The sequence below is a fragment of the Eleutherodactylus coqui genome, chromosome 8 (assembly GCF_035609145.1).
Source record: "Eleutherodactylus coqui strain aEleCoq1 chromosome 8, aEleCoq1.hap1, whole genome shotgun sequence".
Taxonomy (NCBI): Eukaryota; Metazoa; Chordata; class Amphibia; order Anura; family Eleutherodactylidae; genus Eleutherodactylus; species Eleutherodactylus coqui.
The window spans coordinates 186,401,190-186,416,816 of NC_089844.1; the positions used below are offsets into that span (position 1 = coordinate 186,401,190).

Below are 15,627 nucleotides of genomic sequence, written 5' to 3' on the forward strand. Positions count from 1 at the left end.
GAGAGGGGAAACAGAGAGAGAGAGAGAGGGGAAACAGAGAGAGAGAGAGAGGGGAAACAGAGAGAGAGAGAGAGGGGAAACAGAGAGAGAGAGAGAGGGGAAACAGAGAGAGAGAGAGGGGAAACAGAGAGAGAGGGGAAACAGAGAGAGAGGGGAAACAGAGAGAGAGAGAGGGGAAACAGAGAGAGGGGAAACAGCGAGAGAGAGGGGAAACAGCGAGAGAGAGCGAGAAGAAACAGCGAGAGAGCGCGAGAGGAAACAGCGAGAGAGCGCGAGAGGAAACAGCGAGAGAGCGCGAGAGGAAACAGAGAGCGAGAGGAAACAGAGAGCGAGAGGAAACAGAGAGCGAGAGCGCAAGAGGAAACAGAGAGCGAGAGGAAACAGAGAGCGAGAGGAAACAGAGAGCGAGAGGAAACAGAGAGCGAGAGGAAACAGAGAGCGAGAGGAAACAGAGAGCGAGAGGAAACAGAGAGCGAGAGAGCGCGCGAGAGGAAACAGAGAGAGAGCTCGAGAGGAAACAGAGAGAGAGCTCGAGAGGAAACAGAGAGAGAGCTCGAGAGGAAACAGAGAGCGAGCGAGAGGAAACAGAGAGCGAGCGAGAGGAAACAGAGAGCGAGCGAGAGGAAACAGAGAGCGAGCGAGAGGAAACAGAGAGCGAGCGAGAGGAAACAGAGAGAGAGCAAACAGAGAGCGAGCGAGAGCAAACAGAGAGCGAGCGAGAGGAAACAGAGAGCGAGCGAGAGGAAACAGAGAGCGAGCGAGAGGAAACAGAGAGCGAGCGAGAGGAAACAGAGAGCGAGCGAGAGGAAACAGAGAGCGAGCGAGAGGAAACAGAGAGCGAGCGAGAGGAAACAGAGAGCGAGCGAGAGGAAACAGAGAGCGAGCGAGAGGAAACAGAGAGCGAGCGAGAGGAAACAGAGAGCGAGCGAGAGGAAACAGAGAGCGAGCGAGAGGAAACAGAGAGCGAGCGAGAGGAAACAGAGAGCGAGCGAGAGGAAACAGAGAGCGAGCGAGAGGAAACAGAGAGCGAGCGAGAGGAAACAGAGAGCGAGCGAGAGGAAACAGAGAGCGAGCGAGAGGAAACAGAGAGCGAGCGAGAGGAAACAGAGAGCGAGCGAGAGGAAACAGAGAGCGAGCGAGAGGAAACAGAGAGATAGCGAGAGGAAACAGAGAGATAGCGAGAGGAAACAGAGAGATAGCGAGAGGAAACAGAGAGATAGCGAGAGGAAACAGAGAGATAGCGAGAGGAAACAGAGAGCGAGCGAGAGGAAACAGAGAGATAGCGAGAGGAAACAGAGAGCGAGCGAGAGGAAACAGAGAGCGAGCGAGAGGAAACAGAGAGCGAGCGAGAGGAAACAGAGAGCGAGCGAGAGGAAACAGAGAGCGAGCGAGAGGAAACAGAGAGCGAGCGAGAGGAAACAGAGAGCGAGCGAGAGGAAACAGAGAGCGAGCGAGAGGAAACAGAGAGCGAGCGAGAGGAAACAGAGAGATAGCGAGAGGAAACAGAGAGATAGCGAGAGGAAACAGAGAGCGAGCGAGAGGAAACAGAGAGCGAGCGAGAGGAAACAGAGAGCGAGCGAGAGGAAACAGAGAGATAGCGAGAGGAAACAGAGAGCGAGCGAGAGGAAACAGAGAGCGAGCGAGAGGAAACAGAGAGCGAGCGAGAGGAAACAGAGAGCGAGCGAGAGGAAACAGAGAGCGAGCGAGAGGAAACAGAGAGCGAGCGAGAGGAAACAGAGAGATAGCGAGAGGAAACAGAGAGCGAGCGAGAGGAAACAGAGAGATAGCGAGAGGAAACAGAGAGCGAGCGAGAGGAAACAGAGAGCGAGCGAGAGGAAACAGAGAGCGAGCGAGAGGAAACAGAGAGCGAGCGAGAGGAAACAGAGAGCGAGCGAGAGGAAACAGAGAGATAGCGAGAGGAAACAGAGAGCGAGCGAGAGGAAACAGAGAGCGAGCGAGAGGAAACAGAGAGCGAGCGAGAGGAAACAGAGAGATAGCGAGAGGAAACAGAGAGATAGCGAGAGGAAACAGAGAGATAGCGAGAGGAAACAGAGAGAGAGCGAGAGGAAACAGAGAGAGAGCGAGAGCAAACAGAGAGAGAGCAAACAGAGAGAGAGCAAACAGAGAGAGAGCAAACAGAGAGAGAGCAAACAGAGAGAGAGCAAACAGAGAGAGAGCAAACAGAGAGAGAGCAAACAGAGAGAGAGCAAACAGAGAGAGAGCAAACAGAGAGAGAGCAAACAGAGAGAGCGAGAGAGGAAACAGAGAGAGCGAGAGAGGAAACAGAGAGAGCGAGAGAGGAAACAGAGAGAGCGAGAGAGGAAACAGAGAGAGCGAGAGAGGAAACAGAGAGAGCGAGAGAGGAAACAGAGAGAGCCAGAGAGGAAACAGAGAGAGCCAGAGAGGAAACAGAGAGAGCCAGAGAGGAAACAGAGAGAGCCAGAGAGGAAACAGAGAGAGCCAGAGAGGAAACAGAGAGAGCGAGAGAGGAAACAGAGAGAGCGAGAGAGGAAACAGAGAGAGCAAGAGAGGAAACAGAGAGAGCAAGAGAGGAAACAGAGAGAGCAAGAGAGGAAACAGAGAGAGCAAGAGAGGAAACAGAGAGAGCAAGAGAGGAAACAGAGAGAGCGAGGAGAGCGAGGAGAGAGAGGAGAGAGAGATTAAATAACAGTACTGCTTGAGTAGCGGCGAAGCAAATTTCGGGCCATACTAGACGTACGTTTTCAAATCTTGGTAAAGGCTTACAAAGTGCCCCTTCATCCCACGTTCCATCAACAGGGGATGCACCCAATAGCGACGGGTGGATGCCCATCCGGTCTGCAACATAAAATTTTCAGCAAGAGATTAGGCCACTATCGGACATAAGCGCAGTACCACACATTATCATTTAATACTACTATCGCAAGTTTAGCAAGTGAAACACACATTTTCATTTCACATATAGCTCACCTTGTTGGATTTTCCAACCTGCATCAGTAGTATACAGATGAGGAATTTTCGGCGATAAGCTTTCCGAAGACGAATCCTACGGCCACTTTCCATCTTGCAATTGCAAAAGTTCACCCACTTCCTTCAAGCTCGAGAACCAAGCTCTGCTGCTTTCCCTTCAAAGAACAAGGGGTCAGTGGTGTGCCTATTTGGCACAGGGTGTTCCCACTTCCTTTCCTGTTGTGGGCAAGGATCATGACATCACAGGAAACAGTCAAAATCTGCAGCAAGAAATCTGCAAGAAAATACGCGACTATCGTGTAAATTCCGCAGCGGTTTTTTCCGCAGCTGTTTTCAGGCGGATTTTGCTGTGGTAAAACCGCACTAAAATACGCGTATAAAACTGCATCAAAATTAAGGCTCTAAGTGCAGATTTGCCGCAGATGCGGCTGGGTTGCGGAAAATCCGCAACGGTAAAACCGCAGGACTTCCGCGGGAAATCCGCCCTGTGTGAACCCAGGCTTAGAGATACCGAGGAAAAAAATATGTTCACCATTTTGCATGGTTCTTTGCGTTACCCAGGAAACACCACGGGAGGTAACCATGCAAGGTTTCCTTTATATAAAATGACATCGGGAAGTGAGAGAATTAGATTCCGTACATAAAATTTGGACACTAATTTTTTTGCGCTTAGAATTGAATAATCAAGTTAGGACTAGAGATGAGCAAGCGTACTCGGCCACGCCCCTTTTTCGCCCGAGCGCCGCGATTTTCGAGTACTTCCGTACTCGGGCGAAAAGATTCGGGGGGCGCCGTGGGTGAGGGGGGGGGGGGGGGTTGCAGCTACCCCCCGCTCTGCCAAGCCTCCCCCCGGCCCCCCGAATCTTTTCACCCAAGTACGGAAGTACTCGCAAAACGCGGTGCTCAATCGAGTAATTACTCAAAACGAGTAGGTTCGCTCATCTCTAGTTAGGACCCATTAGCTTTTCCTATTTTGGACATAATCTATGATGGTGCCAAATTTCATTTTTCTACGACATCGGGTTGGAGAATTAGTGGCGAGTCAGTGAGTGAGTCAGTATATACACATATATACACACACATATATATACACATACATACTAATATATATATATATATATATATATATTATACATACATATATATATACAAACACACACACACACACACCATCAGGGGCGGGCGCGCATCCTCTGAAAAGCCCCACCCACTTTTCAGAAACGTGGCAGGACCAGCACAAGAGGAAGAAAAATTTGGGACTTTTCTATGCCAGTATTCTGGAGTAGATTAGTAAATGTCCCCCGATGTCCTTTGGACAGATGAGACCAAAGTGGAGATTTGTCGCCATAATGCCCAGCACTGGCAAAATCCAAAACACAGCATTTCAGAACCAACACCTCATAACAACTGTCTAACACGGTGGTGGAGGTAAGATGATTTGGGTTATTTTGGCCAAATGGTGAGTAAACCCAATCATTATCACAGTGTCTGCAGACTTGTCAGCCTGCGAATGCAAAGTATCTGTCCAAGATAGCTCCTCCATTGTTGCTAAGGAAACGTTCGTGTCCTTGTTACTACAGAAGCTGTGTACCTAACGACAGACAGTGGATTTCAGAGAAGCTGGAAGGGAGACCCCTAGTGGCAGCCACTTTCAACGTGATTTACAGCAGTAAAGCAACATTTCTAATGTAAAAATATTATAGAAATGCCGAGACACAAGCGGGTAGATGAGCAGAAGGTGGCTGAACTGTTAGCGCCCACTTGTTAAAGGTTGAGGGGAGCAGTAGGAATAACGCCCATATTTACCATCATCCTTGCACGTATAAGATAACACCAGGTTTGCCTGATTATTGCCCCGATAAAGAACTTCAAATTCTTCCACAACATCTTGTAGATGAAAGTCTTCATAAAACAAAGTGTCTCTAAAATAATAGGAATAGAAGGATGAGATCTTTGTGTTTTTGGGATTATCATTCATATTTAGATTACATATGGTCTTCATCTAGATAGCATTAAAGTGGCTTTCCCACAAATTAAAATCGCTCCGCAGACGCTCTGTCCTTCCCGGTTGCTGCTGGCCAGGACATGTGACTGCTGCAGCCAATCACTGGCCACTGTAGCAGCAGTCTATGGACCCCGCAGCATAGAGGCTTGTCTTGCACAGGAAGGCCTCGATCAGAAGGTTGTAATCCTGGCCTGACCGAAAATCTAAAGACCAAACTAACAGCATCATTAAAGGGGTTGTCTGATGACAGCCATGCACACCACAGTTCCATTCAGTTCAATTGGACTGACTCTGGGGTTCCCGCTGAAGTGAATGGAGCTGTGGCGCATGCATGCTTGACTACTGAGGCCATAGACTTAAAACTGCGAAGTGCTAAATCTCGTCTTGACACGACCCCCTTAAAGAGTCAGTCGAGCGAGAACACATTTTTCCACCCCCACCTGACTGACACACTCTAGTCGTCTCTTATGTATGTTGCAGTCACTTCCATGCAGTGCAGCCTCCTGCTGTGCTAGCAATCCCATGATGCATGAGCAGTATCTCACATAACCAGCTACATTCAGTATCATCTCTGCCTTCCGGGAGGACACTGCAAATTATCATTACCTTCTATAGTCAATTAAATAGACTATAAGAATGCAGTCAGGAAGGCTGGATGATCATCATCTTCATTACAGCTGTGTGACAGGAGCCTCTGATCATCACCAACAACTGATAGTTTACCCCACCCCAGTGAAGTGCCTGTGTGGTACGGTCCATGCAGTTTCATCGTACAGGAAGTTCTGCTGAATGAGACTGTTCTCTGCAGGAGTCAGAGAGACAAGTAGTTCCTGAGTTGTCAGAATGAGATCACATGGCCCACCTGAAGAGGAGGAGTCCAGGAATTGTCAGACAAAGAAATAACTGATCACGGTAATAATAGGCAGCATACATCTACTGGGGGGCTACAGAATTGAGTCACATTATAATGACCACCAGCTAATATCCAGAGTAACCGCTGTGTGCCGCACGGACTGCAGCTAGATGGGCTGGGAGTAACTCAATAAGAGGTAGGTAGGTTGCCCCAGGTATCTGGAGCAGTGTTGACTGCAGTGCATCCCACAGTTGCAGGAGGGTACGTGGGGGAAAAGGAGGATCCATAGAGTGAACACGACAATCAAGGTGCTCCCACAGATGCTCAACTGGGTTCAAGTTTGGGGAATTATAGGGCCAGGAAGTTTTTAGAAGATGTGCTCTTCCAGACACTGTTGGACATTTCTAGCTGTTGACATGTTGCATTGTCTTGCTGGAAGATCTCATCTACCTCTGTAAAGACAAGCTGTATGTATGGGGGTACGGGATCTGCAAGGATGGATTCATGACCAGATCATCTCAGAGTGCCTTCCACATGGGTGAGCAGCCCAGAGAACGCCACAAACACATTCCCCAGACCAGAACGCTGCTGCCACCGGCTTGTGTTCTTCTAGCAATGGCTGCAGGGTGTTTGTTCTCTGATGTTTCTCACCCAACACACCAATGTCATACAGTTCTATGAAGCAGAAAACGTGACATCAAAGAAGGCCACCCTCCGCCGATTAGTGGTGGTCCAATTCTGAAACTGATGTGCAAATTGAAGCCTTTTCTTCTGATGCACTTTGCTATCATAGACACAGTGACCATCCATCTGCTTCGGAGCCCCGTACACAGTAGGGTTCGCTGAGCTGTTTCAGACACACTTCTGGTAGCCCCCGGTTCATTTTCATGGTGCGCTGCTCCCCTATATCGGTCAGCACTCGTTCACCTCTCACATCAATGGCACGTGGTGCTACGCAGTTTCCACATCCATTATTCCCAATGGTGCCATTCATCCACTCACAATACACTTTCACCACAGCGGCACGCGAACTGTTCACAAACTGTGCTGTTTTAGAAATACCGCCACCCCTGGCCCGAAAGCCAATAATTATCCCTTTTTTGCAACTTTGATAAATTGCCCCTGACAAAGAGTGATATGTGAACAGGCAGACTATCGCCCACCTCATATAACCACCAAGTGTCACTTCCTTCTCAGGCTACAAGCTGCCGACATCAAAAGTAGGAGGTAGTCATAATGTGACTTGACTGTGAGGTTACAGAATGAAAGAAAGATCTGGTTCCATGACTGGCCCATAAATATAAGGTGGCCATACTGGCAGCAGTGGCATACAGACTGGCAGATCTCCCCCACTGGTTGGGTACCACTTACATGCAGTCTATAGAATTGTTAGATTTGTAACTGGTGATAAATACTGTGAATCATCCGTACTTACCCCCCAATAACCATTAAACTGTCATCTATGCTGAATGCTTCAATGATTAGTTGGAGGCAGGACACGGCACCCAGACGCTCCTGAAGTAAGAGGGATGAAGTCAAAGTTACACAAAGGCAGTAAGCCAACACCTTACTTCTAGAAAATGTCACTATATTTAGATTTTGAATTTCTGTCACAAGAAATTATAGTCGGCGCAAAATGCAGAATTTCTTATATTTCAGTGATATTACTGATTTTAGCCTTAAAAGGTCCGTTTACCGGATAACCCCATTTCAACAGGGCTGGATAGGTTAATATAACAAACAAGCATACTTACCCCTCTGTGGCCACCGGGATCCAGTGCGCTTGTTTTGATCACGGACGTCACAGGAAATCAGGTGACTGCTGCAGCCAATGAGAGGCTACAGTGTCAGATTGGCAGCGGTCATCTAAGCTCCTGTGATGTCAGTGATCAAAACAACCGCACCGCATCCCGGTGGCCACAGAGAGATAAGTATGTTGCAGTTTGTAATTTCAACCCACATGGAGCTATTGAAGTAGGGTTGTCTGGTACCTGGACAACCCCTTTAACCCTTCAAGGACATGGCCTAGTTTGGTACTTAATTGCCCAAAAATTCTTGCATCATTCTTATCTCCACTTTTCAAAAGCCGTAACAATTTTTTTTTTTACCAACAGGGTAATGTGAGGACTTGTTCATCGTGTGACGAGCTGCAGACGTATATATAATATATTGTATAGATGTTATAGTTGTGGGGTGGCAGGGTAGGATATCAATGCTGCCATTATATTTTGGCGGTTCTATGGCGTTCAGTATTTGGTGCAAATGACATGATGACTTTTCTGTTGGGGAGTATGGCTACAAAGAAAAAAATGAGTTTTTTTTAGGTTTTTCCACTTTTGCGCAATGAAAACTTTTTTTTTTTTTTTTTTTAAAGGTCTTCGGTATGGAGGCATTTGAAGGCCCAGATCTCTTCTGCTGTTCCATGGGTAACGCCGTATGAGGGCTTTTCTTCTGTCACTAGCGGTAGTTTTTTAAAAAGTTGCCCAACACTCAGTGCCGTGCGGGTGAACAGGCGACGGGTTCTTCCATCGCAACGACGCATCTGCCGACACAGCGCTGAAGGTTAAGCAACTTTTGATGAAAACTGACACAACACCCCCGCCTCACCTGTGTATTCGCCCGATCTCGCTTCGAGTGGCTTTTTTTAGAAGTGCTTTGTGCCATGGAAAAGGAAACATTTCCCAGCTGCACGATGTCCGTATGAATCAGATGTCACAAAATGGGCGAAAAACTGAACAACTGTACTGAGGCGGTACACCAGCAATGTAAGGTGGTGTACCGCCTCAGAAGGGTCCGCAGACATTCACCTACCAGCAGAAGCCGCTACTAGTAACACCCCGCACACCAGAAGAGAAGTCCTGCTACTTTTGGGTGCCTTCAGTACATATAGGGAGACACACATTACACATAGAAGTCGCGTCTGTCTACCTGACAGCTCCGTCCATCGCTGGAAATCAGAAACACATTTATATAGATCTTTCAGCTAGATATACACAAATATATGTGCAGACGTGCTTACTGGGGAAAATCATATATGTATGTGTAGGTAACCAACAAACAATTACATACATATATATATATATATATATATATATATATATATATATATATATATTCTCAGATAAATTAGATTCTATTTGTGTAATTGTGTATATAGTTGTATCACTCCGTATCAGCACGGGTTCATGAGAGATTGCTCCTGTCACACCACCCTGACCAGCCTCTACGAGGAGGTAAGTTCTAGACTGGACTGCAGAGTCACTGGGTCTTCTGTATCTGGACTTTTCCGAAGAGTGTGATACTGTGCTGTATAACAAGTTGGTATATAACTTGAGAATGCTTGGTCTTGGTGAGTATGCGGGTAAGTGGGCAAGTAACTGGGCAGTGATAAAAAACAGGGGGGTTATAAATAGTACATACTCTGATTGGGTCACCCTTACTAGTGGGGTACCACAGGGGGAAGTATTGGAGGAGTCACTATTGCTAGTGGGGTACCACAGGGTGCAGTATTGGAGGGTTCACTTACTAGTGGGGTACCACAGGGTGCAGTATTGGAGGGGTCACTTACTAGTGGGGTACCACAGGAGGCAGTATTGGAGGGGTCACTGTTACTAGTGGGGTACCACAGGGTCCAGTATTGGAGGAGTCACTGTTACTAGTGGGGTACCACAGGGTGCAGTATTGGAGGAGTCACTGTTACTAGTGGGGTACCACAGGGTGCAGTATTGGAGGGGTCACTGTTACTAGTGGGGTACCACAGGGTCCAGTATTGGAGGGGTCACTGTTACTTGTGGGGTACCACAGGGTGCAGTATTGGAGGGGTCACTGTTGCTTGTGGGGAACACAGGGTGCAGTATTGGAGGGGTCACTGTTACTAGTGGGGTACCACAGGGTGCAGTATTGGAGGGGTCACTGTTACTAGTGGGGTACCACAGGGGGCAGTATTGGAGGGGTCACTTACTAGTGGGGTACCACAGGGGGCAGAATTGGAGGGGTCACTGTTACTAGTGGGGTACCACAGGGGGCAGAATTGGAGGGGTCACTGTTACTAGTGGGGTACCACAGGGGGCAGAATTGGAGGGGTCACTGTTACTAGTGGGGTACCACAGGGGGCAGAATTGGAGGGGTCACTGTTACTAGTGGGGTACCACAGGGGGCAGAATTGGAGGGGACACTTACTAGTGGGGTACCACAGGGGGCAGTATTGGAGGGGTCACTGTTACTAGTGGGGTACCACAAGGGGCAGTATTGGAGGAGTCACTGTTACTAGTGGGGTACCACAGGGGGCAGTATTGGAGGGGTCACTGTTACTAGTGGGGTACCACAGGGGGCAGTATTGGAGGGGGTCACTGTTACTAGTGGGGTACCATAGGGGGGGCATTATTGGAGGGGGTCACTTACTAGTGGGGTACCACAGGGGGCAGTATTGGAGGGGGTCACTGTTATTAGTGGGATACCAAAGGGGGCAGTATTGGAGGGGGTCACTGTTACTAGTGGGGTACCACAGGGGTCGGTTTGAAGGGGTCACCATTACTAGTGGGGTACCACAGGGTGTGGTATTGGGCCCCCCTCTTTTTAACATATTTATCAATGACCTGGTAGTACACAGTATAACATAGCAATATTTGCAGACGACACAAAACTATGTACATATATTAACACTAGTGCGGACGCAGGCTGGTTGGAAATGGATCTGAATAATTTGGGGGCAGAAAAGTGTCAGATGAGGTGTAACACTGATACATGTGCGGTTCTGCACATGGGCAGGAAATACATGTCCCCATTACACACTAAATGGGAAACCACTGGGGAACACCGACATGGGAAGGACTTGCGGATTATAGTTAACTGTAAGCTTAACTGGAGCAACCAGTGTCAGGCAGCTGCTGCCAAGGCAAATAGGATCATGTGGGCATCAGAAGAGGTCTAGGGGCACATGATGAACATTGTGCTTCCTCTTAACAAGTCATTGGTCAGACCACACATGGAATATTGTGGACAGTTTGGGGAACTGGTACTCAAGAAGGACATATCAGAGCTTGAGCGGGTGCAAAGGTGGGCAACTAAAGTAATAAAGGGAATGGGTGGACTACAATACCCAGGGGCACTCTAATAAACCATGTATAGCTATATCAGGGGTCAGTACAGAGATCTCTTCCATCATCTACTTATAACCAGAGTTGCAACAAGTGGGCACTTTTGTACATCTAGAGGGAAGGTTTCTACACCAACCTAGAAGGGCATTCTTTACTGTAAGAGCAGTGAGATTGTGGAACTCTCTGCCTGAGCACCTGGTGATCGAGAACTCACTAGAAAAGTATAAGAGGAGCCTGGAGTGTAATAATATTACATGTTATATCACTGATCACTTCTGAAGGGTCGGTGATCCGGGGATTATTCCGATTGCCAGATTGGAGCTGGGAAGGAATTTTTCCACCTAAAATAAGGATAATCAGCTTCCACCTTACAGGGTTTTTTGCCTTCCTCTGGATGAACGCTGCAGGATAACAGACTGGACTGGATGGACGGGGGCTTTTTTCCAGCTTTCCAATGTTACTATATATCATGGAACATGGAAAACCAGGAGGTAAAGAAAGAGTTAAACAACATCGTCCAACGGCATAACAAAAGTACATTCTCAGGGAAGATCTGCTTTATGAAACCCTCTCTAACTCGAGTCCCTCCCGTGTGACTAACTTAGTGGCATCAATAGAAGGATGTTCATTGTGATGTACAGGGACTACATGCGCACCATTACCTCTGGATTACAAGTGGAGCACAGCGACCGCTGATCATCTGCTGGACCACAGGGGCCAAATTAACTTAAAATGGGATGCTGTGAAGTAGATATTTTTTACTTTTGCCCTTTTCCATTCACCAACATACCTCGTTTGTAGAGGTCCCATCACTAATTACTGTTACAAATGGGTAATTCTTTGCCCAGTCTTTAAATTTACCCTGGTACAGTTCGTTAGTCTGAAAAAAAAAAACAAAAACAACAAATTGAAGGTTTTCTCAGATACCGTCCAGACCTAAAAGGGGTATCAATCACAGGAACCCCACTGCAATGTGCTCCAGATATCAAAGTGAAACATTCGTCCATTACATGGCCATTTCACAAATGCCCTATTATCTTCAAAACCTGGAGTGGTCTTTCAAGTGGTTTACTGCTCATGGCTAGGGGAACGGACCACCTCTGCTGTGGAGCGGAGATGGGTGGAGCTTGGGAATGTCTATCTTCCTGCTGGTTGGCTGGGATCTCCGGAGCGCACTAGCTCCCGGCCTCCAGCTGTACTCTGCTTTTCTTTCCGTAAAAAGCCTTCTGGGTAGAGAAAACACAACAGTTCTATATGTCATCAAGAAAAAAAACAAAAACAGCATAAATACTTTTGGCGGGCCAGGAAAGAATCAAAAAACTAGGGCCATAAAACCATCACATGGGTAAAACTGGTAAAAGGTGTCTGCCTCATTAGGAACAAACACTTTGGTCTTTAAGGGGTTAATATACATACAAAAGATCATGTTTATAATTAAGACTCAAAGGCCATCTCATTCTCAGCTGAACTGTTCAAGAAGCCTCAGGACAACCAAGATGTTTAAGCCAATCTCCTCCCCAATAAGGTTTCTTAACCCTTTCCGTGCGGTCTGACCACCAGTGACTTGTAAAGAAGAAGAACAATGTGTCATGCGCCCCTCTTGTGATATGGATGATATTGCATATGTTATTGAGCACCTCCTATAACCTAGGATAATGGGATAATGTGGGATAATAGCAGAGTATACAGCAGATATCTGTAGGAAGATATCGGGATTCATTAACAGCCACCACACCCTTTTATGGAACACAAAGGGTTAAGAAACCTAATAGGGGAGGAGATTGGCTTAAATGTCTTAAAGGGGTTGTCTCGCGGCAAACATCAAAATTTTACATTAGCCCATTCCCCCTGTCACCCCCCTGGCATAAAATAGAAATTTAAAGCGGTTTTTAAACTGCTTGCTACTCACCGATCTGACGAAATATGAAGTTATAAAAATCTTCTCCCTAAGATGGCCGCCGGTCCTTTCCCAGGGATGCACTGCGGTTTTCTCCCATGGTGCACCGTGGGTCTTCTCCCATGGTGCACCATGGGCTCTGTGCGGTCCATTGCCGATTCCAGCCTCCTGATTGGCTGGAATCGGCACACGTGACAGGGCAGAGCTACGCGATGACGATGCGGTGACCAGCTCTCCGGCACGAGCGGCCCCATTCACCAGGCAGAAGCACGGACTGCGCAAGCGCGTCTAAAAACACCAGAAGACATCAGAATTAGACGGCACCATGGAGACGGGGACGCTAGCAACGGAGCAGGTAAGTGAGTAACTTCTGTATGGCTCATATTTAATGCACGATGTACATTACAAAGTGCATTAATATGGCCATACAGAAGTGTATAACCCCACTTGCTGCCGCGGGACAACCCCTTTAAGTGCCATGAGGCCATTTGGATATTTGAGCTGAGAACAAGATTTCCTCTGGGTCTTAAAGTGACCCTCCAGTTTCAGCAGAAAATTCTGTCCCCGGCCAGGAGAGGAGGGAGGGGCCAGGAGGAGAGGGAGGGGCCGGGGGTATATCGCCTGTCTTATTCTTCTCTGCCGCCCTTCTGATCTACTGGTTCTGCACTTCATTTTTCTCATGGCTGCAGCACTTTTCCAACTAACTAATGCACACTGTGCACAGCTCTCTGATTGGCCACTGCTGATCACATGAGCAGCTCTGGCCAATCATAGACTAGGTATAGTGCATTGGTATTCTAACACTACTAATGCACTGTGGAGGATTAGGTAGTCTGAAGATTTAGTCGGTTATCTAGGATGACTGAAAACAGGACGTGGAAGCATGGGGGGTAAGAACAAGTGCAGGTAATGTATAAGGAACACTTACAATGATGAAGATGTCTATAGGGTCCTGCCCGCCTCTTAAAGCCTCAATCCAGTAAGAAATTAGCGGGAAACCTGCAATCGGCAGCAATGGTTTGGGGGTTCCAGTGAGATCCTGCAAGTGTTGCTCATCGGCACCCTGTAGATCCTTCAGAAGCCTCGTTCCGTAGCCGGCGGCCAGGATCACCGCCTTCATTTTTAGTCCTATTAAAAGAGAAAAAATATTATATATCTATATAAAACACACATCTTTTAATTTCATCGGCCCTTCACAAATCTATCAGTTACTTTAATTCTCTTTATGGGGTTTTCCGGGACATAACCCATGTTTGATTGGTGAGGACTACATAGGAGCTAGCCCGGCCTGGAACGGTAGCCAATTCTTGATGGACTGTAGTACCAGCTACCTTCTCCACACAGAGGCTACACTAGGCCCCCGGTGACAACATCCAGCAGCAGTACGTACGGCCCAGCTCGGTATCAAATATACAACCCCAATTCCAAAAAAGTTGGGAAATTGTGTAAAGCCTAAATAAATGTGAGAAAAAAAAAAAAGAATGTAATGATTTGGAATCTCGTCTAACCATATTATATTATATTCACAATAGAACATATCAGAGGGGGGGGGGGCAGTTTTCCATTTCACTTTTTTTAAAAATGACCTCATTTAGAAATTGATGGCAGCAACACATCCCACATAAACTGGGGGCGGGGCCGTGTCTACCATTGTGTAGCATCCCCTCTTTTGGGAAGTGAGGAGATCGATTGCTGTTGTGATGGATGCAGTATGGGGTTCAGCATTGTCTTCCATGAAAGAGATGTTGTCTGGATGGGGCAGATGTTGCTCTACAACCTCCATATACGGCTTAGCATTGATGGTGCCAGCAAGATGTGTAAGCTGCTCATGTCATAGGCACTAATGCCACCCATACCATCAGCTATGAAGGACTGTGCGTCGATAACAAGCTGGATGGTCACAGTGAACTGTTTTCACAGATAATGACTTCTGGAAGTATTCATGAGCCCATGCAGCGATTTGTATTACAGAATCATGCTTGTATATAATGCAGCGCCGCCTGAGGGCCGTAGATCTCAAGCATACAATATTGGTCATCAGTAGAGATGAGCGAGCACGCTCGGTAAAGGCAGATACTCGAGCGAGCATCGCTCTTCTTGAGTAACTGCATACTCGTCCGAGAAAATACGGGGGGGGGGGGGAAGAGAGATCTCTCTCTCCCACCCGCTCTCCCCTGCCCCCACCCCCACGCATTTGCTCGGACAAGTATGCGGTTACTCAAGAAGAGCGATGCTCGCTCGAGTATCTGCTTTTACCGAGCGTGCTTGTTCATCTCTAGTCAGTCTTGTCTTTTGTGTACATGAATTTCTCCAGATTGTTAGAATCTTTTGATGTGAGGTTAAGGACTTATTCAGATGACCGTATATTCCGCCCATATATTTCACAAACATGTTACAATCAGGCGCCGGTTCGGGCCCCTTGATGTGACCAGCGTGGGCCGATAGCATGGTCAGGGAGAGCCGGAGGGTGCGGTACAAAAGGAGCAGACAGGTAACATAGTCAGGGTGAAGCCAGACGTCAGAAGCAGCAATTGTAGTGAGAGGAGCAGTTGGTAGCGGAGCTTGACTAAGGGTTGAGACCACAATAATGACGCAAGGATGGGAGGTGCTGGACCAGGTTATATAGGGTGTGCAATCAGGGAGACAGGGACTGGATCAGAGCAGGGAACAAGGAATAAGAACAAGGGGAGCTTGTCAGAAGGCCGGAACACAGGGGTTCGAGCCCTGACACACTACAAGCACCTATTGTAGCTTATGAGGCTAATCATGTAAGGGGGAGGCACTGCCTACTCTACCCCTTGCTGTGTAGGACGGCCGATAGCCGTAG

The 15,627-nt window shown here is 47.6% G+C and overlaps 1 protein-coding gene and 1 pseudogene across 2 annotated transcripts in view; both read right to left on the bottom strand.

Moving 5' to 3' along the window:
* LOC136577267 (uncharacterized) overlaps window positions 1–3,170 on the bottom strand; it is a 9,302-nt pseudogene extending 6,132 nt beyond the window's left edge.
* Window positions 1–15,627, bottom strand: part of LOC136577268 (UTP--glucose-1-phosphate uridylyltransferase-like) — a 59,983-nt gene that overhangs the window by 17,564 nt on the left and 26,792 nt on the right. For both annotated transcript variants that reach the window (XM_066577109.1, XM_066577108.1), the window contains exons 2-5: window positions 13,729–13,928; window positions 11,694–11,783; window positions 7,243–7,322; window positions 4,756–4,871 (exon numbers count right to left, since the gene is read on the bottom strand). In XM_066577109.1, the coding sequence (XP_066433206.1) occupies window positions 4,756–4,871; window positions 7,243–7,322; window positions 11,694–11,783; window positions 13,729–13,920 (478 nt within the window). In that variant the 5' untranslated portion in view covers window positions 13,921–13,928. The remainder of the gene's footprint in view (window positions 1–4,755; window positions 4,872–7,242; window positions 7,323–11,693; window positions 11,784–13,728; window positions 13,929–15,627) is intronic.